Genomic DNA, 24086 nt, shown 5'->3' on the forward strand with positions numbered 1-24086 from the left:
ACCTGCCGCCACTCGGCCTATAGGGCTGACAGATGCGTGTATGAATAATAATAATAATAATAATAATAATAATAATAATAATAATAATAAAGTCATTTTCGAAAAAAAAAAAAGAAAAGGTTTTGGCCACAACTCGCTTTCAGTCCGCCGTAGAAATCCAGTCTGAGTCTGGAAACTATTTCTTTATATAATGCATTTCGATCGAAATGGTGGCCAAGCAGTTTCTTTATTTAATGATTTCCGAGAAAATGAAGCTGAAAACGAATTATTTGTTAAATTGTTTTTGGACAAAATGCAGTTTCTTTGATCTTTTCTGCAGAAAGAGTTCTAGCTACTATTACAGTTTATCAATCTCAAATCCATCTGGCAGCTTTGACTTCTTCCGAATCCTGCCTTACCGCGCCTGTGTGCTCTCTTCAGTTGCCATTTCAGGAAGTGGGAGGCCATTATCTCCATCATCTTGAGGCTCAGAGGTCTTATTCCAAGTCCATTTGCATCATGCTTGCTTTCTCTGAGTTATAATCTGTGTGAGAGTCAACTCTTCCTCTAAATGATCATCGTCTGAACTGTCTAAATCATCAGATAGATCATCATCTTCGCAGCCCTCTTCTTCATTATCGCTGATCGGCTCGACCTCATTGAGAGGTACAGGCTTCATTATCTGATCAAGCATAGCAGCGTCGCCACTGGACAAATTCTCCTTGATCATCTGTAGCTCGCTTTGTTCAAGCTCAAACTTTGGTGAGAATAAGTGGAGCATCAGACCTTTGATTGTGTCTGGTTTTAGTTGCCCCTGACGATAGTGGCAGACATCACGAGCACAATTAAAGAGCCGTTCAACAGCAGCACCACTGGCAGGTGTCGAGAGGATACCCCGTGCTATCTTTGCAAGCATAGGATACTCATGTTTATGCTCTTTCCAAAAGAGACAAGGGTTCCCCCTAACCAGTATTCCGTACAATGGCCCAGGGGTGGGCCATTCTGATTTTGGCCCACCCCAAATACCTTTCGAGGGGTCCTACGGACACGGGGTGACTATCATGTGACTCATCTCGTTGGGCTCTAACAACTGGTCACTAAACAATGCGCCTGCAAGGCTAAAAGTCTCTACCTCCGGTAATCGATAGAATCAAAATGTTCACTATTATTATATCTCCTGGATGTTCGTGACGCATAGCATCCCTCCTCTCTCAGCCCAGTCGGCTTCAATATCAATTAACTACATTGCTTCCCCATCATTCTGCCAAACAGCCTGCTCTATGTTCTCTCCTTCAACATCTCCGCCTCTCGTCTCTCCTCCTCTTCAACCCTTGCATCCTCTTCCACTGTCAGTCTCGCCAGCTCTCCTGTTCTCTCTTTGCTTCATACTCCTCTATCGCTTGCTCTCGTAGCCTCTGAGGCTCTTTATCATTCACTCTCACTTTTGCTTGATCCATATTTTTTCTCTTATAGACCAAGCATTTTCCATGATCATCCTTCCATGCCTTTCCCTCGTGTACCAACTTCAGTGTCATGAACATCTGGAGCTGCATCCAAAATGGGATGGTGAAATCAACCATGATGTCACAGGCTGCGCCTGTAGAATAAATGATATGTTATTCGGAGAGATGATCGGAGGGGTTACCAGACTACCTACCCCGCACGGCGTACATTTGTATATAAAGCTGTCCGATCGGACATCCGTTCTCCTGTTCTTCAACGAAATCTTTTGTGAGATAGCTAGTCATTAGCACTACGGGCTTAGCCCTTAACATTAGATTTCGTTCCTTTCCTTTCCTATCGGCGGCCCAATCGTGCGATAGAGGGATCGACTGAAAATAGTATAATCACGACGATAACCACGACGAGAACCACGACGATAACCACGACGAGAACCACGACGATAACCACGACGAGAACCACGACGAGAACCACGACGAGAACCACGACGAGAACCACGACGACAAGAACTCATGCCCACATATGAAGCCCCTACCATTAGCGATCACGAAGAATCCGCACTGAGTGCTGAACCGGAAACTACAGACTCACAGGAGACCCCAAGCACTATGAGCCAAAGCAATGATAACAATAGTGTGCACCAGCGCCCCCGACAAATCTTACCGGATCCTGAGGTGTTTAAGGGAGATATTGCTTCCTATCAGAACTTCAAACATCTCCTGAAAGCGAAGCTCCATGTCGACAGGAAGGCCCTGGGAGGTCCTTATGAATGCCTCTGGTATGCCTATGGACGATTGTCTGGCAATGCAGCTAGCCATATTCTTCCATGGATGATTGCCAACGCTGATTCGCCCACTATGGTAAACGACGATACAGTGACCAAACTCTTCGAACATCTTGATTTCAACTATATGGATAAGGAGCTCCAGAGGAAGGCTATGTACAACCTTAGCACATTGAAACAAGGCAACAAAACCATCAATGAACTGCTTGCAACCTTTGACCGTTATCTGATGGAGGCTGGCCAACAGAACCAGCCCGACAATATGAAGATTTTTTGGTTGGAAAACACCCTCAATGACGATATATTCAATCGACTTGTTAACGCGCCTACCTGCAAAACATTTAGCGAATACTGTGTTCAACTCCAGGGTATCTATGATAGGCATCAGAAATACCAACAGCGCTCTGCAGAACACCGACGTCCCCTTAATCGACGGACAACTACACCCATGTTTCCTCCTCCAGCAACCTCCCCCACAGCTACTCCTACCCAAGGAGACCCCATGGACTGGGAGCCCACCATTTCTCATGCCCGAAACCCCCAACGCAAGCGGGCTCGATGGGTCAGTGGTAAAGAGATTGAGCGCCGGAAGCAGGAGGGATGCTGTTTCCGATGCGGCTCTGCTGGTCATCAGATTAGCCAGTGCCCCTTTCTCCCTGCACAACGTCCTACAGCTAGGGTTGCTGAATTCACCGCAGAGGATGTCACAGATGCCGTCCTGGATGACACTCAAGCCACACCAGTGCCTGATGTACCTTCGGGAAAAGTCTAACTCCTGTGCAAAGTCGCCCACAGGAGTCAGAGCTAGATCGGTTACAGAGATATTGGCGTACCTTCAATCAAAACGTTCACTTCAATGGTCCCCCACTGCTAGTCAGCTCCTTAGTCAATGGAAAGAGCAATTGCAAAACATTAGCAGATTCTGGTTGTACAACATATGGTATCATATCTGAACGCTACGCCTTACGTCACCGATTACAGCGCATATCCATCTCCCCCCGGAGCATGCGAGGATTTGATGGTCCACGAGATGGTCTAATCACAGAAGTCGCCTATTTTTCTATGGACGTTGGTGGGAATAAACAACAGGAAATGTATGCATACATTGTTCCCCGCATTGATGATGAAGACCTCATTCTTGGCCTACCTTGGCTTTACCACCAAGGAGTGTCCATTATTGCGAACAGCCCTCTGGGTGTACCTGCTCTACGTCTGGCCAATGGTGATCATGTCCCCTCGCTGCAGCATGAACCAGACATGGAGATCCATCAGGTCAGCGCTCAATCATTCAGGGCCTGGATGGATCGCCGCAAGAAAAACCATAGTGTACAGATATTTACTGCCAGCATGCGGGATATTGAGAAGGCCCTAGAGGTTAAACATCACTCTGACCCTAGAGAAAAGCTACCCAAGCAGTATCATGCCTGGTTAGAAGTGTTTGAACGGAAGAAGGCGGACACCTTGCCCCCACACCGTGGACCACAGGTGGATCACAAAATTGAGTTAGTAGGGAAGGATGAGAAGGGAAACACACCTGAACCCCCCTGGGGTCCACTATACAACATGTCCCGGGGAGAGCTCCTTGTACTGCGGAAAACCCTGCGGGAACTCTTGGACAAGCAGTTCATACGTGTTAGTGATTCCCCTGCAGCTGCACCAGTCCTATTTGTCAAGAAACCTGGGGGTGGCTTGCGATTTTGTTGTGACTATCGTGCCCTTAATGCAATCTCCAAGAAGGACCGATATCCACTGCCCCTGATTAATGAGACTTTGCAGCGTATTGGAAAAGCTAGATGGTTTACCAAGCTGGATGTTATTGCCGCCTTCCATAAGATCCGCATTGCAAAGGGATATGAATGGTTAACTGCATTCCGCACACGTTTTGGCCTCTTTGAATGGCTAGTCACACCTTTCGGCCTCGCCAATGCACCGAGCACCTTCCAACGCTATGTGAACTGGACTCTACAGGAATTCCTTGATGAATTTGTGTCTGCATACCTAGATGACATCCTAGTTTTCTCCTCTGGATCCCTTCAGGACCACCGTGAAAAAGTCTCCAAAGTCCTGCAACGGCTCAAGGATGCTGGTCTTCAGCTTGATATTGACAAGTGCGAATTTGAAGTACAATCCACCAAGTACCTGGGCTTTATTATTGAGGCAGGCAAAGGCATCCGCATGGACCCTGCCAAAATTTCAGCTATCAAGGATTGGGCAGCCCCAACCAGTGTACGGGGGGTGCGTTCCTTCCTAGGGTTCGCCAATTTTTATCGACGGTTCATACGAAACTTTGCAAATATCACAGCACCACTCACTGCACTCACCAAGAAGGAAGCAAAATTCACATGGAATTCAGACGCTGACAAGGCTTTCAACCAGCTCAAGGAGATGTTTACCACTGCACCTATCTTAACGCAATTTGATCCAGACCGCGCTACAGTGGTAGAGGCTGACTCCTCTGGCTGGGCTACTGGTGGTGTATTGTCCCAATATGATGACAATGGGGTACTGCGCCCATGTGCCTTCTTCTCAAAAAAGAACTCACCTGCAGAATGCAACTATGAGATCCATGACAAGGAGTTGCTAGCAATCATCAATTGTTTGAAGGAATGGGAATCAGAGCTCATTAGCACACCCAAGTTCATCATTATCACTGATCATAAGAATCTCCGCTATTTTATGAAGCTGCGACGCCTTAATGAACGACAGATGCGCTGGGCAGATATATTGAGCCGCTATGACTTCTACCTCCAGTACCGACCTGGGAAACTTGCCCTTACTCCTGACGCCCTATCTCGCCGAGATCAAGACATGCCCAACGACCCAGGTGATGAACGACTGCAGATGCGAGAGAAGCGCCTCTTGGACCCTAATGCGTTTGTTGAGACCAGTGAATGCACCATATGCTGTGTGTCAGCTGTACAGGTCGACAAGTCCATTCAAATCCTACCAATCCATACTAGTAATGGAACTACAGAAAATGAAAACACCACCTCAGATCTTGAACAGCAATGGAGCCATGCAGAAGCTGAGGATACCACTATGCCCATACTTCGTGATGCCATCCGTGCAGGATTACCTCATTTCCCTCCTGAACTGGGAATCCAGGTCTCAATTGGCGAATGTGAATTAGACTCTGATGGTCGGATCCTCTTTCGCAAACGACGATGGGTTCCCAATAATGAACCTTTACGAACAAGATTAATGCAAGAAGCCCATGACTCCCCACTGTCTGGGCATCCAGGTAGCAATGCACTATATAGTCTACTTGCTCGACAACTTTTCTGGCCCAATATGAGTGCAGATGTGAAACGTTTTGTCAAGAATTGTGACCAATGTGGAGCTACCAACATATGGCGAGATCGACGACAAGGACTGCTGAAACCCTTACCTATCCCAGATCGCAAATGGCGTGAACTCTCCATGGATTTTATAGAAGGACTGCCAGAGTCAAATGGTTACAGTGCTATCCTGGTGATAGTAGACCGCCTCACAAAAGGGACTATCCTAATCCCTTGTGCAAGGACAGGAAGTGACTACATTGTACCAAAGTTCCTGCAGCATGTTGTGGCATACCATGGCCTCCCAGCTGCTATCACCTCTGATCGCGGCTCACAGTTTGTGGGTGAACTCTGGGAACGCATGTGTAGCCTCCTCAAGATCAATCGACGCCTATCCACTGCCTACCACCCCCAAACTGATGGGCAAACAGAGCGCATGAATGCAGTTGTTGAGAGCTATCTCCGTAACTTTTGCAACTTTGCACAGGACAACTGGTCAGAAATCCTACCTATGGCGCAGCTTGCAATTGCCAACCAGACTGCAGCTTCTACTGGGTTCAGCCCCTTTTTCCTTGACCATGGGTACCACTTGGAGACACTTCAACTAGTTGAACCAGTCACTGAAGAACTCCAACAATCATCCAGTGGGTCTGCAGGTGCACGAATAGCTGACAAACTCAAGAATGCATTGGAGGTCGCTCAAAGTGAGTTAGCTGCAGCCCAGGAACGACAGGAACAATATGCCAACCGTTACCGAAACCTTGCACCACACTACAAGCCTGGTGATAAAGTTTGGCTCGCCCTGCATAATATCCGAACAAGCCGTCCCAGCAAGAAGCTTGATGTGCGCCAGGCCAAATATACCGTCCTAGCACAGATTAGCCCGTATGCCTACCGACTGAACACACCAGAGGGTATCCACCCTGTCTTCCATGTTGACCTCCTCCGGCCAGCAGCAAACAACCCCTTTCCCAGTCAGCGCAATGACGACTATCAGCCCCCAGCTGTGCTTGTTGACGGCGAGGAAGAATACCAGGTGGAGCGTATACTGGACTACCGACAGATCCGCCGTGGACGGGGATTTCAGCGACAATACCTAGTGAAATGGACCGGTTATCTACATCCTGAATGGACTGCTGCGCACAACATGGAGAATACCGCCGCACTGGATGAATGGGAGCAACGCCACGGAAGCCAGAGCCCTGTGAGGGATGGGGATGATTCTTAGGAGGGGGGTGTTGTCACAGGCTGCGCCTGTAGAATAAATGATATGTTATTCGGAGAGATGATCGGAGGGGTTACCAGACTACCTACCCCGCACGGCGTACATTTGTATATAAAGCTGTCCGATCGGACATCCGTTCTCCTGTTCTTCAACGAAATCTTTTGTGAGATAGCTAGTCATTAGCACTACGGGCTTAGCCCTTAACAATGATGCCCTCTGGGCCCTTGCTGAACCAGTCTTCCTTGAATAGAAAAGGGTCATTGATAGCTCGGGGATCGTCCTTATGCAGTCCACTGAATATGGCAAATTCCGACCGGAGTCCTTGCTCTCTGCCCTTCTTAATATAACCTTCTATATTGATCAGCAGAAAATCGCCTATAGTGTTGACTATAAAGACTTACCACGAGTATATTCAAAGTCATCTGTGTAGTATCTAGCCCTTTAATAAATACATCCACCATTTTGTCAATAACAGGGAAGCTAATGCTATTGAGGCCATTCCGGGAATGTTCCTCATCATATCCACAGCTGGATGCTTGATAATCTGGATATAGCTGACTGAACTTCTGTTACCCCTCAACGTCCTTCTCGTCGGATAGCCCAACCCACTTCAGACACTCCCGCGTATCAGCAGGGTCTGGCAGGGCCATACCAGGCCGGTAGATGTAGTTCAGAAATCCGTCGCTTTGTTTGATAGGACCAATCGAGGGATGTATCGAGCCGCGAGAGGTTCCAAGCTTCACAAGTTCAGGAGTCCATTCAAAGTCAATGGCTTTGATCTCCTCGGAAACCTCCTTGTGTGTGTCATGCTTAGGGTGATCCTTAGCATCACTCATCTTCGAACAAGATATATTAAAAGGGGGGAGATGGAGCAAATGGCAGGCGGGTTGAAGTGTAAAGTCGCTTGGAATTCATGGGAGCGAAGTTGTTATCGATCCCGGACACCGCGTATGGTTATGTCGGAAGATCGAAGTACTCCGGAGTATATTATTACTTGGTATTTATGTACTCTGTAAATAGCAATACATATTATTGGGTCCAAAATCACGGATGTATCCCAAATGATCATGCATTCTTTGATTGACCGATCCAAGCAGGCACCCACTAAAGATCAGTGCCAGATACGAGACTGATTGACGATGTCAGACAGGATTTCAGCTATTTAATAAAATGGCTGTGACCAGACAAAAGTACAAACATTAACCAGAAATGTCAGGGTGGATGATGGATTTTTCTCGAGTTCCTAAGGACACCAAGTCCCTCAAGAATGGTTTGACGAACGCCTCCGAAATTACAGCAGCAAGAGTAAAGTCCTCGAATCTGTTTACGCCGAGGAAATCGCCGCTCTCCAATCCTTTCATATTAAACAATCCCAGACGAAGCGGCTCAGGCCATCACGCGATCTATCTCCAACTGCCCCGTCCCAGATTGGGGAGGCTACACGCCTGAGATCGTGGCTGTCTGTAGACTAGGCGGAGCATCTGGTTGACGCTCTCATTGAATGGCCTTCCTCGCGCACGCCAGATCTCGTCGCCCTCCTCACTGCGATATCGAAAACCACGGATAACCTCCATTGGAATGAGGCCGTCGATGATGACGAGGAGTTCCTCGCCTGCGATGGAGTTCCTTACATCAATATGGTCTGGAGGGATGCGAATTGGATGATGATGCACGTTATCATCAAAAAGTGTTCCAAGAGCGACGATTTCGAAACTTCCAAACGAAATGCTCGTGATAACTACCTCAAAACACAAGATGTTGAAGCACAGCCTCGTGGCAGCGGGGCTAGGTCCATTTGACATGAAACCTGCATTCGATTACCTGATCTATACACTCGAATAGAATCTCAATCCTAAGGACGGCAAGGCGGAAAAACGAAAGAGTGAAGCCCAGACCCGTGAGCCATTTGAACCAGAATTTCACATTCCAGCTGTGACTTGTTGGCTGGAACATACCGGGTGGAAGTTATAGGAGGTCTTTGCAACGAGATAAAGAATTGGCATCCGAAAAATTTCCCTAATATTCTGAAGCATTTTGATCGTCCTGCTGAACGGTGGGCATCCTGGAAAGAACGGTCAATCGGGGTTGCCAAAGATTGGCCGGATGGGTTTGTCAGAAATGCAGCAGAACAGGCTGTGAAGTATATGCAGGATATCGCCTGAGATGACTTTGTACATAAATGAGAAAATATTTTCTTCTACTTAAGCACTTTTGGCTTCTTTTTAATAGCTTGTTATTCGTATAAATTTTCAGACTAGCTGATTGTTCGTTCAGGACAATGTATTTGTTCGTCTTCCACTGCGGGGCAGATGAGTTGCTCTCCGCTGAACCGGACAAATTTCTATACAACTCACTGCAGTTCTTTCCAAAAAAAAAAAAAAAAAAAAAACAAAGACAGTACAATGTCTACCAATGACCCAGAGACTCTCTGCCAGCCATACGACCAATTCATTCTCTTTGGTGACTCGATCACCCAAAATTCTTGTCAAAGGGACCTGAACTTTGGTTTCTTCGGAGCTCTTCAGGATGGTTAGTCCTCAACTCCATTCTAGTTATCACGCAGATGCTGATTATAATAGCGTATATTCGAAAGCTGGATGTGGTCAATCGGGGTTTCTCGTATGTCTTGAGTCCTCTATAAAGAACGTACTGACCATCTTAGAGGATACAACACTGCCCACGCCGTCAAGGTCTTTCCCAAATTCTTCCCTACGCCTGAGACGGCTACAGTCCGGTTCATGGTACACAATTCTTACATCTCTGTCTCTTTGTCAAGCACTAACGGCATAGATCATCTTCTTTGGCGCAAATGACGCCTCTCTGCCCCGGAATGCCCAATATGTTCCACTCGGCGACTACAAAAAGAACCTACAAACTCTCGTTGGGCACCCAGCAACAAAAGCGCAGAACCCAAAAATAATCCTCATAGCACCCCCTCCGATAAACGAGTACCAGCTGGAGTCATTTGACGCAAGCAAAAGCTTGCAGCATCCCAGCAGAACCGCCCACCACACTAAGCTGTACGCGGAAGCAGCTCGGGATGTTGGTACTTCACTGAATGTCCCTGTAGCTGATCTCTGGACGGCGTTTATGAATGTCACTGGATGGAAAGAGGGTCAGGCGTTGCCGGGCTCGAGGGATTTGCCGAATGATGAGAATTTGTCACGGTTGTTGTCCGATGGTTTGTTCCCTTCGGACTCTGTATGGTATCGGGCACCCGCTGACCGAAAAATAGGACTACACTTCACGTCGGAAGGATACAAAGTCATGTTCGATGTGGTTATGGAGACCATTCGCAAGAATTGGCCGGATCAAGATCCAGAGAAGCTTCCCTTCGTGTTTCCAGGATGGGTCGACGCACCCAAATAAGTGCATACTCACCTCTAGGATCACTGATATAGACAGTAAATAGAATTTCAGTACATATTTCCATTCACATCTTCATAAAAGATACAATGTTTTGCATAGTGGCCTGTCATATGACGTCACATGGTGGGTGCGGACCTTCGAAGCCCAACGACGCCGTAGCAACTCTCGACAATTGACCACATACAACCAAATGCGCTCAGGCATCCTATCAGTTATTTGCCCAGTAACCAGCAAGGCCATTACGCAGCCTTTCCGTACCTGCTGGGCCTCACAGACACCGTTCCTACGAATACTCTCCCGCCCAGTAACAACCACCGCTACTGCAATCCCTAGACCCCGAACCAGCCCCCCACCCTCTCGCTTTGTCATTCACAAAAGACCCCTTACAATGTCCTCCGACAAGATCCCAGACCGCTACAAGCTCATCTTCTACGTCCCGCATTCCCATCTCGAACCGTGCAAGGAAGCCGTCTTCGCGGCCGGTGCCGGCGTCTTCTCCGGAGGAAAATACTCCAAGTGTTGCTTTCAGATGCCTGGCCAGGGACAGTTCCAGCCGGGTGATGGTGCGAATCCGGCGATTGGGTCTGTGGGCGCGCTGGAGTATGTTGAGGAGATGAAGGTTGAGGTTATGTGTGTGGGAAGGTCGATTATGTTGAATGCTGTGGAGGAGCTGGTCAAGGCGCATCCGTATGAGGAGGTTGCATATGAGGTTTATAAGATGGAAAATGTTTAGCTGGTCTAGGCATGGTTATGAGTTATGAGTACTCCGTATGGATGTCCGGCCTCGGGGTTCATTGTGTCGATAGCGGCTTCCTCTGTCACCCACCGCCCGGCACAGAATAAATAAATAAAAGTAAAAATAGGTCAATTGAGATGCTTCCTCTGAACAAATAATGTATTGTATCTCTCTCAAATGATCATATCTCTATCCAATATCAAAATGTCTCCGTCTTACTGTAAGCAAGGCGATTGGCACAAAGGCGGGAGTAATCTCTCACCGCTGATTGGCTGCCCGCAGCTCCCGCAAAACCAGCGACTCGCTCCAACTTTCGACTTCCTTTACTGTATCGCAACGCCGACTCCAATCCCCGTCGCTTCTCTCCTCTCTTCTATACACCACCGGAAATGGCTTCGAAGCTCTTCCCCGCCGCCCCCCGGGTAGGCCGTCAATTGCTCCAGCAGCTCCCCAAGTCCCAATGCAGAGCGTTCTCCGCTGGGCCACAACTCTTCAGTGACGCCCTTGCCGTGGTATGTACAATCCGGAAATCGTCGCAGAGATTATCGCATTTATTTGTTCAAGGGAACGTCAAAAAGATGTTGTTAACGAGTTATCTGCTCAATTAGCACCGCAACAAGCCCTCCAACAACCCGACCCTCCCGTTCAAATTCAACGACCAGAACCTCCAACTCATCGATGAGATCCTCAAACGCTACCCTCCCCAGTACAAGAAGGCTGCTGTCATGCCTATCTTGGATTTGGGTCAGCGCCAGCACGGCTACACCAGCATCAGTGTCATGAACGAGGTCGCCCGGTTGCTTGAGATGCCCCCGATGCGTGTTTACGAAGTCGCAACTTTCTACACCATGTACAACCGCGAGCCCGTTGGCAAGTACTTTGTTCAACTTTGCACTACTGTATGACTGCCTTGGTTTATCATCGTTGTCAATTGCTAACGGCCGTAGACACCATGCCAGCTCGGTGGCTGCGGTAGCACCAAGATCCTCGAAGCCATTTCGGAACACCTGGGTATCACCCCCGGCCACACCACCGAAGACGGCCTGTTTACCTTCATCGAAGTCGAATGTCTTGGTGCCTGTGTCAACGCCCCCATGGTCCAGATCAACGACGACTACTACGAGGACCTCACCCCCGAATCCACCAAGGCCCTCCTCACCGCGCTTAAGGACTCTGCTATCGCGACGGACAAGTCGGTCAAGGTCCCTGCTCCCGGCCCGCTGAGCCAGAGAGAGAGCTGCGAAAACAGTGGTGGTCTCACGAATTTGCAAGACCCGCCGGTGTGGAACCCGGAGACCATGATGAGAACGGATGGTGCTTTGGACGCTCAGCAATAAACGAATACAAAGAGTTAAAACGCGTTTTCCCTTTTTTTTTTCCCGTTTCTTTATTTGGTGGCATAATGGAATGGAGTCCCGAGATATATCCACCAGGCTTCTAATTGTACAGTACATTGTTCCTGAGGTTTGGGATGTCATTTGAATTACTGTAGAGGTTGATCCAGCAGTACAATGCAATTTATCGTCCAACAAAATAGCTCTTCTAGTAAGTATCTGATTTGAATCAAAGTATGGCTATTGGTAAGCGGAGATCATTTGACTTCCGTATCGCACTTCATCCAACCTCTCTCCACAGCATGATTTCACTCCGACAGCATCAACTCACAAAAGAAGAAAATATCACAAGAATTGGGTCAAAATGCATTATCCATGACCAATGACGGTCCCTCACAACTAATAGCTTCAGACTCCACAGCCTCCTCATGGCTAACCAACACCGGCCTTCCATCCTTCTCAACAAGCACCCTTTCTCGACGCTCCTGGAAGATATTCACATCAATTGTCAGCTTCGCCAGCAGATGATAGACGTGGACGTGTCCGGTCTGCCCGTATCGACGGCAACGTCCGATGGCCTGGGTCATGGCTGAGTCATAGTCATACTGGGTCTGGCCGAGGAGGGGCGAGAGAAAGATAACATGGTTTGCACATTGGAGGTTCCTGGCTTGTTAGCACATCATGATCGAATAGGGACAGGTCATACGATTTGAAGGGAAGGGAAGCTCACAATCCAGCCGCCATTTCACCACCAAGGTTCAAGATCAGGACCCGGTTATCTCCAAAACTTGTTTTCTGGAACTGCTCGACCTTTTGAGCTGATCTACGATCAGTAGGTGAAATCACCGTGTGTTTTATTTGTGCTAGTTCCAGTGCTTTTGATGCGACTTCCATCAGCTCGGGGAATTGGATGAATAGCAGTGCTTTTTCATCCTTGGGTATGCCATGGATGATCTCGATCAGCTTGTCTAATTTGCTTCCTCCAAACGTCGCACTCTTGTCCTTGTGGTCGTAGCCTAAGGTGCTTGCTTTGATGATATTGAACCGCTTTCCTGAGCCACGACATCCATCTACAGCACATTCCTCTCTCAGGACAGTTTCTCGGGCACACTCCGCACAGACTGCATGTCCACAAGAGCCGAGGACATTACCGTCGTCGAGGGTATTGGGGCCATTGTCGCAGCCGTCGCATACGGGGATCTCTGTACCGGTTTGTATGAGGCGGACGGTTCGTAGGAAGCGGAGGGCTCTTTCCCGGAGCACCCATTCCACAATTAGGTTGCGGAGGGTGGATGTGACTTCGTGGAGGGTCACTTCGTATTCGTATGTTTTTCGCAGTTTTGGGGGGAGGTCGGGTTGTTCAATCTTATTTGCTTTAGAGTTGGTGGTATTCTTTCGTCCGGTTTTCTGGTTGGAAGGGCTCCTGATGCCGTTGCCAGTGGCGTTTGTCTTCCTTTTCTTAAGTGACCCTGAGGGTAGAAAGTTTTCGTCATCTTCTTCTTTGATATCAATATCGCTGGCGTCCGATTCTGATTGATTCTGGAATTCCACGATTCTTTCAGAACTTCCATCGTCTCGTAATTCAGCAAAAAAAAATTTCCAGTCGTCATGTTTTGACATGAAGACAGCACCTTTAAGAAGCGGATAGGCCTTTTCTGTGACCTCACTGTCACCAAAGTCATGCCTGATGAGACTCTCGACAAACTTCTGGAAGGATTCATATTTCAAGTCACAACTACAATACACCCAAGCAGCCAGCTTAAACTTCATTCGTATATCATGCACGAGGGCGTCAAGCTGCTTCTCACGAATAGCAAGAAGCGTCTCACAGGTGACAGCTTCGGGTTTTCCATCATCCCAACGACCCTGCAATGCTAGTGAGGAACATCGCTTAAGCAAGGCCTCTTCGGGACTCGAACTGCTGCTTATGATTTCGTCCAGTCGTTCGATCTGATCATTTCCGAATTGCCCCTGGTTGCGTCGACGAAGCTGGCGATTCTGAGCCATTAGCTGCTTGTACAGCTCGAGGTAAATAGCCCTCTCGGCTGGAGACTGGTTGATTAGGACAATATGCTCCGTGCAGGGTATCTCGTCAATTTCGGCGATGTTCTTACGCGCGAAACGGTTGAGAAAGTTTTGCGCAACTTCATGCCGTCGTCGGTGCCATGCCTCGCTATGTGGTATCTTGAAGGATTGAAAAGCTTCCGCTTCGGATCTATGCTTCCATATCGTCTTGAGTCGTTTATTCTGGGACTGGTCATCATAATCATCATCATCGATTCCAAGATGGATACCCAAAAAGGGAGCAATAGTGTTAACATCGGCAAAGTCGTTCAGCGGGGGCGTTCCGGAAAGAATCCACTTCGAGTGTGCCTCGAACGATAAAAGAGGTGCGAGTCTTTCTGGATTGGCATATGTGAACTCATCAATAACGAGACGGTTGAACGAAAAAGCGTGCAGCAAGGGTGTTTTCACAGTCGTCCAGTCTTGAGAGTCGTCTTCAGTGATGTTGAATTCTTTACGATCGTTCCATTTGCCTTTCCCGCTTGAGACGCTGCCCGAATCGTTCTTGCGCTTCCTGCCGCGGCCTTTTCTGCAGCAATTGCGGGTATCGGCGGGATCGTCTGTCGAAGAATCTTCATATTTGGTCTCCTGGCCTTCAGAATCTGAATCATCAAGGCCGTCAGTATGGTGAGCACCAAGTGACCCTGTAGCTCGGAGCTTCAGATGCCGGTCGACATTGGCCCTAAGCCTGTCAGGATACTCGCTGTCACTGGCATCAGACTCTTCTTCCGCACTAGATACATCCGCATAGTGCATTTTGGAATCCGTGTCCAGTTTCTCTATATTTGCTTCTGTATACACCTTCCCTCTGAGCCGCCTGGATGGAACATACGTGGAATTTGCCTGCTTGTCCTTGACCTCTTGCCGTTTGGCACGAATCGCCTTCAAGAGGGCATTAGGACCTTGATCCATCAAAATCTGAACATGAGACCTCAACGAAACCTGAGCATCCTTAAACCAATGATCAAAATTGCGTCCCGCTTTCATAGGAACGCGCGGCATTCCAGTGAACTTGTGCATCTTCTCGTAGTAGCCACCATTATTGAACACAGACCAAGAAACCAAAATAATGTCTGCGCTTCGAACATCGCGAATTGTCTTGCTCGTAAATGAGGCGGCAGATTGGAACACCAAGACTTTATACCTGTTTCCTAGGAACTTTTCGATCTCCGACTTCCATTGGGGCAACATTATGTGAGGGATGACGATAAGCGTTGCATTTGATGGAATTAAGCCTTCAATCGGTGCTTGAACGGTATGACGGGCGCGTTGAGCTTGGATATCAATGAGCCCAAGAATAATAGCTGTCTTCCCATATCCAACATCATCCGCAAGGACACCTCCACGAACAGCCTTTTGTGTGGTCGCCCTAGCTTCTGCGCGCCACATCATGAGCGGCAGAAACGCCTCCTCGGTCTCTTCTTCCTCGAACGGTGCAACATCATCGCCCTCTTGGCCTATCATCCACGACAACGAGCGCAGCTGCTCTGGCCGTAGACCCAAACGAAACCCGGGCGGTTGTATTGACTGCGGATCATGCTTGTTACTGCTCAATTTAAACTTCGGGAATTTCAGATTTCTCGCATCATAAGCATTGGGAACCAAGCGCCAAAAGAATGCAACCTCATTACCAATATTCGGTCCAACTAACTTGTCACAAGCCTGATGCAAAAGTGTTTGGATGTTTAATGTAACCCGCAGATGTCCAAGATCATCCTCATCAACACGGCGGAAGATCAAAAAGGGTGAGGGCTTTGCTTTAACCTGTCGCTCGTAAAGAGCTGCATCGTATGGATCTTCGTATGCTTTGATCCAACCTTTTCTGTTTCGACCCCAGAGCGTTCGTGGTTTGGGTGGGATGCAGACTGTGCAGATGGGATCTTCATTGCTGGGAATAAGGTTATTGCGGTTGGTAACCTCAGTCCATTGCTGGAAGTCGGAGAATCCTGCGACTCTTTGTAGTAACCAAGAAAGGTCCGTTAACATGTCTGAAGACTCGATAGGGTTGATGATTTCCCAAGAGTCTTTGGCTGTTGATGATTTGATCAAGCTTGCTGGCGCTGAGAACGACAATAGCGTGATGTTTGCATCACGGCATTCAGACCTTCCAATAGAGATCTCTGTCCCAGGATGTAACTTAGCGCAAGTTATCGGAGTATCAGAATCGTACAGCGTCAAATGAGCCGTCTGGGCTTTGGTCCATTTTCGATAGTACATGTTGACATGCTCCGGTTCGGTAGTTGCTCTGGAGGGGCGCCATATATGCGAAAGCTCAGCGACAGTCAACCGCGGCGCATACCCAGGAATACGACGATGCTCCAATGAGAAAACAAACGAATCATTCTCAGCCTCGTTGACCTTATGAGGGTCCAAAAAAAAATATACTGCAGGAGTGCCAGCTGTAGCATCTTTCTTATGCAACGAGGCATTTGCCGTTCCACATTCTGGCAAGAGCTCATAAGTTCCGCGGATATCTATTTCTAGATCTCTTACGTCCTCATCTGCCGCTTGAACTGTGATCTGGCTCCAAACTTCAGATCCAATAAACTGCTTCATCTGCAGTCCGCATCGCGCTTCATATGACATGACCCGATCACCAGTTCCAGAGAAAGCCATTGTACACCTGGAACTTATTGGCGCACATACTTCCCATTCACCGTTAAGAAGGGATTCACGAACAGGCGTCATCCGCGCAATGGGTTTGGAGAGTATCTCGCGGTTGAGACAAAGGGCCGGTTCCAGCTCCGACGGCTTCGCAAAGAATAACCAATGAATGCTCGTGGGGCTAATGATAAGATTCAAAATGGAATACCTTCCCTGGTAAGAAACGGTCCAATCTTCGCTTCGCTTGATGTCCAGAAATCGGAGCTCGTCGCCAATTGCTCGTGAAACTGCTTCCAAGAAATCGTTCCAGACGGCGGGAGGGCAGCCTAAAGAAGTTGTACTTAGCGAATCATAATCTTCAGGGGAGATACCGGAGAGGACTAGTCGGGTAGGAAGGATGTTCTTCAGATGACTGACAAAGTCCAGTGGTTGGCTGCGTGTCAGGCTGGACCAGCGTTCGTAGGCGTGTGTTGGGTTGCCGGCGCAGACAGAGCAGGCTGTGTGGTCGCATAGAGTGCACCTCAGGATGTTCTGTTGTGTTGCTGTTTGTCGTTCACACGTGCAGTATCTTGCGCTGCGCGCGGCCTGCATTTGGAGATATGCTATGTCTACGCTGAAAACATGGCCCAGTGGCACACCGCTCGAAACCAATCGGTAATCATCTCGTGGGATGATTTGCTTACGCTTCGATTCAACCTTCTTCGGAGCAGTTTTGTCGCCAGGATTAAGAACCTTGTATCCAACAATCAACGCCGAGAGAACCGCAGCCCCGACAACTGTCGAGCTCATGGCGTTTCCTGCGAGGTCTTGCAGTTCACGATGTCTTTCTCTAGTGAGTAGCAATCTGTCCAACGGGAGGCCTTGGAGGGAGAGTGCTTCAAGACCACACAGTGGACCGCCTCGTGTCGTAATGTACGGGATACCGCAAGGCGTGATGCAGCCCACGAGCCCATATGCTCGGGTATCTGTTTCTCTGTCGAGGCCTTGTGATAGATCGATGCATCTCCTGGGTCTCGTCAACTCTGTCTGCTCAAGTCACAAAGGGGGGAGAAGTGCTTACTCTTTATAGTTCATATCATACCCATTCTCCCCAAGCTTCCGCAAGAAGTTCGCATCAATCGTATCCCAAACCCTCTCCGGCAATGACCTCACATACGTCTGCCACGCAAAATCCGGCATCTGACAAGTCCCATCCTCCTGAGACCTACTAATCGGCCGTCGATGTCCCAAGCCCTGCTCTAGACGATATCCCTGATGACGAATTTGGTATCTCGCCCAGTTAACAGCCGTCTTGGCAGATGATGAGGTAATGTAGGCAGCCATGTCTCTCTCGATCTGCTCAAGTCGTCGATCATCGCTGTCCATGAGGAACATTCCGGCCGGGGAACTGGCTGGCCGTTTGAATCCCGTGAAGAGGGCGAGCCACTGCTCCATGTCTGTTTCTGGAATCTCTCGCTCTTCCAAGAGGCTACGGTCAATGCAGAACATATATCCCCGTTCGCGGGTCTGGGGGAGGTAATATGCTTTCGTATCGACAGCCAAGTGCACAGCGAAATAACCGATCTCGTTCCAATTTTCCTTGATCTCATCCCATGGTGCATTTTTCACATTCTCCAAAATCACAATTCGTGGTCTGTATGTAATCGCATACCGAATGATCCCCCAGAACGTTCCGCCGGACTCGCCCTTTTCGTCTAGGGTTTTGCGGTTGTTGTTTAAGCCCGAGAAATCGACGCAGGAGAAACCAGCGATTAGAATGTCAGGACTTTTGGGGATTTTCTCGAGGGAGCCGTATGCGGTTTGGCTATTTCATGCATTAACGGTTGTCTAGGTTGATTTAGGGCTGCAAAAGGCACGCTCACGCTACTCTGTCCTTCAATTCAGCAACATCTCGAAACAAATACCGAGGATGGAAATTGCGTTCGATATACGCCTGCTTAAACGGCACAATCTCAGCGCTAAACAGATGCTTGAAATCAAAACACCTCCCAAAATCCTCTCTCAAACCTACAACCGTCAGCAATCCCCCTCTTACCAATCTACATTCAATTAGGGAAAACTCACTCCTCTGCACCATCTCCAATGCCAACAACGGACTCTCCGTCCCCGAACAAACAGTAACAACCCTCAACGCCCTACCCCCCAAATGCTCCACCACATCTCCAAACCCCAACTCCATTGCCCGCCTCGTCATGTCCTGGTATATATTGCTTAGCTGGTACATGGGTGGAAGACCTCGTGCTAATAGCGTGCGCGGGGACTTTTTGCCAGCGTAGGGGAGAGAGCGGACGACTTCGGGAATGTCGCGGGGGAGGCCGTGGGCTGTGGGATCTGGGGGTGAGGGGACTGGGATTTCGAGGGTAGTCGCTGTGGTCGTTGAGGATGGTGATGGGGATGTTGTCGTGGAGGTTTGTTTGGAAGGCTTTCGACGCGTCGAGCGGCGTGAGCGTGGAGTGGTGGTGGGTTTCCTTTTTCGTGCTTGAAGGGGCATGGTGGCTTATTGGAATGGTTTGCTTTTGAAGAATTAATGGTCCAATGGATTCCAATATAGAGGATGGTTCTTTGCAAAGAGGTGAGAGAGGGTGCTGGTAGGGTATGGGGATCACGTGTGGGAGAGGTTGAAGAGGGAGAAAACAAAGGAGAGGAGTTTAGAATGGTTAAGGTAATTCATGCAGTTTATTAGTGAATGTCTTTGTTTGTCAGGGAAGAACATGTTTGCATTCACTTCTACTGGTACTCAGGTCTACTAATTTAGCGGTGACTATTATGAATGAATTGACAGTCTGGAGTATACTACATTCGCTGTCCAATATGAATAAATCCTGAAAATCAACCCTGACGCCATTCCATTACTTGATTTCGAGTGCCCTTGAAACGACGAAAAGCGAGAACCAAAAACGACTAGATCGAGTTAAAGATAGAAAACAAAGAAAATGCAACCGCTACCTCATTGCACTCTGCATTAATTGCTGTCGTAGAAGCATAATCTGGCTCCGCTCCATAGGAGGAAGCGCGTCAATAGCCGACTGCGGCATCGTAAGCACCTGCTGCAAGAGCTCCTCTTGCCCTGGCATAGCAGCAGGCTGCGGCGTCGCCTGGGGAACAAAAGGCTGATTCACCATCGGGGGCGTGGGAACTGCACTGAAAGGCTGGAATGCCTGAGCGGGAGGGGGAGGAGCTGCTGCAGCTGGCTGCGCAGCTTGTTCGACAACCGTGCCCAGAGTACTGTAGTCGACGAGATTCATGAGTAAAAGGGCCTGGAAGATGGCGTATGCGAGCTGTGGAGCCTGGCGCAACAATTCCGTCGCTCTTGCCGGGTCTGCCATAACCAGCGATTTCATCTGCGCGAGGACATCGAGAAGCTGATTAGGAGGGAGGGAGGAGAGCGTCTGAGAGATAGCGTTGGGACAGTCCAGATGCGGCGGAAGCTCCACGCCCGGCGGCAACGGTGGCAGGGGCGCGGAACCCTGCTGAGCGCCGCCCATATGTATATCTTGTCCCGGTAATTGTGACGGTTGCGAGTAGTCCTCTGGCACGGAATCCTTCTCGTTGTTGTGCGGCCAGTCCACCCTAATCTTGCGGCCCATGATCTCGTAGTCGTTCAGGTTACGGACAGCTGATGCGGCTGCGTCTGCGTCTGCGAAGTCTGCGAATCCATAACCCTTGGGTTTTCCTGTTTCAGGGTTCATCATAAGACGAAATTTCGTGACAGTGCCGGCGGAACTGAGGATGTCTTTGACCTGTTCCTCCGTAAGGTCTGGGATTGTTAGTGACTGTACCATAGGATTTGCGGGATTATACGTACTGTAGGGGATATTCCCCAGGAATACGCTCTTTCCGCCTCTTTCTGGTGCCATTTTGCGATATAGATGTGCTCAAGAGAGCTTTGCTGATGATAAAAGCAGTGGATTAACGGCGGCAGTGAGTTGGTCGGAGCAACACAAATAGGCGATGTTCGATAATAAATGAGTCGCTGTATGCAATGCAATCCGTAAACTCTCGCAAACCAAAATCCCCGAAGAATAAGGTAAAAGTAAGTCGTTCGTTGTCGAGATTAAAATGCGTCGCGCCTCTGCAAAGGTGAAGCCGGTATTGTCTCATAGCAGCAGGCGGTGGTGAATAATTAAATCGGCAGTATAGCAAGGCGGTGGATGACACTTCCGAACCTCAACGTCCTTTTTACAACGGCGGCCGTCATTCCGATTGCGGTACGACCTTTTCTCATATTCAACCACAACATCGCCATCATGGCTCAAAATCCAAGAGAACAGTGGGAGCGGCTTCAGCTCATCCTAAAACAACGTGGAGCCCGCGGAGGTTTCGGTTTCGGCGGTCTCCCTAGCGGCGGGGGTCGCGGAGGATTGGGACTGGCGGCAGCTCTTCTAGTTGGTGGTGGAGTATGGGCTCTGTCGAATTCGCTTTTCAACGGTGAGATACCTATGGATGCGGTATTGCTATGTACGAATTGGTTGCTAATTCTGTCTAGTTGACGGTGGTCACCGCGCGATCAAGTACTCGAGAGTAAGTGGTGTGAAGAAGGATATCTACAGCGAAGGTATGGATAATCTGTCGGAACAATGGGTTCTCGTACGGCACTGACGAGTGTCTCCTCTAGGAACGCATCTTCGTATCCCATGGTTCGAAACGCCCATCATTTACGACGTCCGTGCAAAGCCGCGCAACATTGCCTCTCTTACCGGTACCAAGGATCTTCAAATGGTTAACATCACCTGCCGTGTCCTGTCGAGACCGCGAGTGGACGCCCTTCCGCAGATCTACCGGACTCTCGGATCCGACTTTGACGAACGAGTCCTGCCATCAATCGTCAACGAAGTGTTGAAAAGCGTTGTCGCCCAGTTCAATGCCAGTCAGTTGATCACACAGCGTGAGAACGTTGCAAGATTAGTCCGGGATAACCTCGCCCGCAGAGCGGCTCGTTTCAACATTGCCTTGGATGATGTTTCTTTGACTGTACGCTATTTATTACTCTGGTTACAACGTTGCGAATAGATTACTAATGCGTTATAGCACCTTACATTCTCGCCCGAATTCACTGCTGCCGTCGAATCGAAGCAGGTCGCTCAGCAAGAGGCCCAGCAGGCCGCTTTCTTAGTCGACAAGGCTCGTCAGGAGAAGCAGGCCTTCATTGTCCGCGCTCAGGGTGAGGCCCGCTCGGCAGAGCTTATCGGAGACGCCATCAAGAAAAACAGGAGTTACATCGAGCTGCGGAAGATCGAGAACGCCCGGAACATTGCCCGTATCTTGCAGGACAACGGCGGCCGCAACAAGCTCTACCTGGACACACAGGGTCTGGGCTTGAACGTCAATGCGGGTGCAGAGGATACGAAATAAGCTGAATTTGAAGCGTAAACGAACAAAAAACTGTGATGTTATTTGGTTTATGATCCGGCAATCTCGTTCTTACCGGCGCTTAATGTCGTCCTGGGGTGGGCGAACACAGTGAAATATGGTCTTTGTATAAATAGTTATCTGAAGCATCATGGCAACTGCTTTCTCTTCTCTAGCTGTGCTCTAATAATTTAGTCCATAAACTTGCACAACGGCAGGCGGTAGTTGTCCACCACCCAATACGCCCTCTTCACACCACTCCACTCCCCCTCCAGCTTCGGCACTGGAATCTCCTCCCACTCAACATCATACCCAGCCTCAAACAAATCCATCTCAACCACCTTCTGATAAACATCATAACTAATCTGCCTATCCGCCCCCATCCCATTAAAGAATCCCCACCGACCTCCCTCCTCCAGAATCCCAATAACCTGCTCACTGAAAAACTCCTTGAAATCCGCATACGACTCCGCAAAAGTATCATAGTAAATCGCATCAAACGTCACCCCCTCCTGCGCCAGCGCCGGCAACACCTCACTCCACTTACCCTCGTGGATCGTAACGCCGGGCTTCTCATGCCACCCCTTGCGCTTCATCTCCGCAAGAACGTCGGGATGTGCTTCGACGATGTGGTGCGACGAGGGCGACTGTTCTTGGAAGAAGGTGTCGATGATGCCCATGCCGTGGCCGATGTTGAGGACGCGGAGGTTCGTGGTGGGGAGGAGGTTCTTGGCGGAGCGAGACATGATGTCGCTTTCCCAGGCCATCATTACGCCGTTGTGGTCGGCGTCCAGGAGGCGATCGTTTTGGAAGGTTAGGTTGCTGTTGAGGTAGTTGGTGTTTGTCACTTCTGCGTCTGCGTCTGTTGTGACTGCGGTGGTTGCTTCGACGAGTTCGGGCACGGCTTCATTTTGGTCGTCCGCTGTCGTCTCCTCCTTGGTCTCGCCTTCTTGCTGCTCTGACTGCTCCTCATTGTCGTCCTCATCCTCATCCTCCTCCTCAATCAACGGCTCGTACCCATCCAACCGATTCAACAACAACTCCGCGCGCACTCCGGCATCAACAATCGTCTCATAAATCTCCCCCAACCCAAGCCGTCTCGCAAGACACCCTGGCGTCTCATCATTCAAATCCAAATCATTCCAAATAGCACCTTCCTGCAGCAAAAACCGTACGGTTTCCAGACCCGCCTGCTTCACTTTCTCCTGCTCCTGCTCCTGCCCCTGCCCCTCCCCATTGGCAGCATCCACAGCATTGTTCTCTTCGGAATCGTCTTCACACGCAGCAATGGCAGCATGCAGCGGCGTGAAGCCCGTCTCTGGATCTTTGACGTTGGCGGGGTTGCCGGTTTGGGCGTTGTCGCGGATTAAGAGGCGCAGTTTGGGGATGTCGTGGTTGGAGGCGACGAGGAGAATTTCTTGGATGTTGAGGTCGACGTTGACATCGAGGGTGGTTGGGTCGGTCATTTTGTATATTCTTAGTCTGCGGACTGTTAGCGGGGTCGGGATGTATTTTGGGGTTGCCGATTGCGATAGCAATGGGGGATGAGGGAAGTGGTTTACCTGCGATAATTGTTGAAAACTGTCTATAGATGAAAATTTAGACAGTCAGAGGTTATATTCCTCTAAATTCGTGGAATTGAAATCCTGTTGTCCAGAAAAGAGGTGATGGTTGAGTATGTCAATTTTTTTTTTTTTGCCGCAGAACCGCCTATCGATAACTACGGCGCAAACGACAAACTACATATTTATGGTCCAGGACTCTGCTTCTAGCTACAAGACTCACAGATATTCATATTATAGCTATGTAAGGGCTGTTGGATGATTTCACTCGTACAAGTACAAATCCACTGTTAACTACTGGATTCTGCGACGTTGGCGTTGACACTACTATCAGGGCACAG

General features: G+C 49.1%; 11 protein-coding genes across 11 annotated transcripts; 6 read left to right on the plus strand and 5 right to left on the minus strand.

Annotated features, from left to right (window-relative positions):
• Positions 1-496: 496 nt before the first annotated feature.
• ACHE_50450A (uncharacterized protein) lies at positions 497-895 on the minus strand (the record flags this gene model as incomplete). The annotated part of the gene is made up of 1 exon (XM_043280168.1): positions 497-895. The coding sequence occupies one exon, from the start codon at positions 893-895 to the stop codon at positions 497-499; it is 399 nt and encodes a 132-aa protein (XP_043137774.1).
• A 4368-nt stretch (positions 896-5263) lies between these two features.
• Positions 5264-6730, plus strand: ACHE_50451S (uncharacterized protein; the record flags this gene model as incomplete). Its single annotated transcript, XM_043280169.1, has 1 exon — positions 5264-6730. The coding sequence occupies one exon, from the start codon at positions 5264-5266 to the stop codon at positions 6728-6730; it is 1467 nt and encodes a 488-aa protein (XP_043137775.1).
• A 190-nt stretch (positions 6731-6920) lies between these two features.
• ACHE_50452A (uncharacterized protein) lies at positions 6921-7563 on the minus strand (the record flags this gene model as incomplete). The annotated part of the gene is made up of 3 exons (XM_043280170.1): positions 6921-7078; positions 7129-7166; positions 7337-7563. 3 exons carry the CDS (start codon positions 7561-7563, stop codon positions 6921-6923), a joined length of 423 nt encoding a protein of 140 aa, XP_043137776.1.
• A 373-nt stretch (positions 7564-7936) lies between these two features.
• ACHE_50453S (uncharacterized protein) lies at positions 7937-8526 on the plus strand (the record flags this gene model as incomplete). Its single annotated transcript, XM_043280171.1, has 2 exons — positions 7937-8032; positions 8200-8526. 2 exons carry the CDS (start codon positions 7937-7939, stop codon positions 8524-8526), a joined length of 423 nt encoding a protein of 140 aa, XP_043137777.1.
• A 603-nt stretch (positions 8527-9129) lies between these two features.
• Positions 9130-10096, plus strand: ACHE_50454S (SGNH/GDSL hydrolase family protein; the record flags this gene model as incomplete). The annotated part of the gene is made up of 5 exons (XM_043280172.1): positions 9130-9256; positions 9307-9346; positions 9390-9468; positions 9518-9908; positions 9963-10096. The coding sequence occupies 5 exons, from the start codon at positions 9130-9132 to the stop codon at positions 10094-10096; spliced, it is 771 nt and encodes a 256-aa protein (XP_043137778.1).
• A 190-nt stretch (positions 10097-10286) lies between these two features.
• On the plus strand, positions 10287-10829 carry ACHE_50455S (uncharacterized protein; the record flags this gene model as incomplete). Its single annotated transcript, XM_043280173.1, has 1 exon — positions 10287-10829. One exon carries the CDS (start codon positions 10287-10289, stop codon positions 10827-10829), a length of 543 nt encoding a protein of 180 aa, XP_043137779.1.
• A 392-nt stretch (positions 10830-11221) lies between these two features.
• On the plus strand, positions 11222-12169 carry NUO24 (complex I 24 kDa subunit family protein; the record flags this gene model as incomplete). Its single annotated transcript, XM_043280174.1, has 3 exons — positions 11222-11344; positions 11441-11731; positions 11780-12169. 3 exons carry the CDS (start codon positions 11222-11224, stop codon positions 12167-12169), a joined length of 804 nt encoding a protein of 267 aa, XP_043137780.1.
• A 356-nt stretch (positions 12170-12525) lies between these two features.
• Positions 12526-19325, minus strand: ACHE_50457A (putative SNF2 family helicase; the record flags this gene model as incomplete). Its single annotated transcript, XM_043280176.1, has 5 exons — positions 12526-12829; positions 12897-17840; positions 17895-18638; positions 18697-18841; positions 18899-19325. The coding sequence occupies 5 exons, from the start codon at positions 19323-19325 to the stop codon at positions 12526-12528; spliced, it is 6564 nt and encodes a 2187-aa protein (XP_043137781.1).
• A 451-nt stretch (positions 19326-19776) lies between these two features.
• On the minus strand, positions 19777-20691 carry ACHE_50458A (putative polyadenylation factor subunit CstF64; the record flags this gene model as incomplete). The annotated part of the gene is made up of 2 exons (XM_043280177.1): positions 19777-20591; positions 20640-20691. The coding sequence occupies 2 exons, from the start codon at positions 20689-20691 to the stop codon at positions 19777-19779; spliced, it is 867 nt and encodes a 288-aa protein (XP_043137782.1).
• A 390-nt stretch (positions 20692-21081) lies between these two features.
• PHB2 (prohibitin subunit PHB2) lies at positions 21082-22186 on the plus strand (the record flags this gene model as incomplete). The annotated part of the gene is made up of 4 exons (XM_043280178.1): positions 21082-21262; positions 21321-21389; positions 21450-21805; positions 21863-22186. The coding sequence occupies 4 exons, from the start codon at positions 21082-21084 to the stop codon at positions 22184-22186; spliced, it is 930 nt and encodes a 309-aa protein (XP_043137783.1).
• A 188-nt stretch (positions 22187-22374) lies between these two features.
• Positions 22375-23649, minus strand: rmt2 (protein-arginine N5-methyltransferase; the record flags this gene model as incomplete). The annotated part of the gene is made up of 1 exon (XM_043280179.1): positions 22375-23649. One exon carries the CDS (start codon positions 23647-23649, stop codon positions 22375-22377), a length of 1275 nt encoding a protein of 424 aa, XP_043137784.1.
• Between the last annotated feature and the right edge of the window lie 437 nt (positions 23650-24086).

Source organism: Aspergillus chevalieri, chromosome 5, assembly GCF_016861735.1.
Source record: "Aspergillus chevalieri M1 DNA, chromosome 5, nearly complete sequence".
NCBI classification, from domain to species: Eukaryota; Fungi; Ascomycota; class Eurotiomycetes; order Eurotiales; family Aspergillaceae; genus Aspergillus; species Aspergillus chevalieri.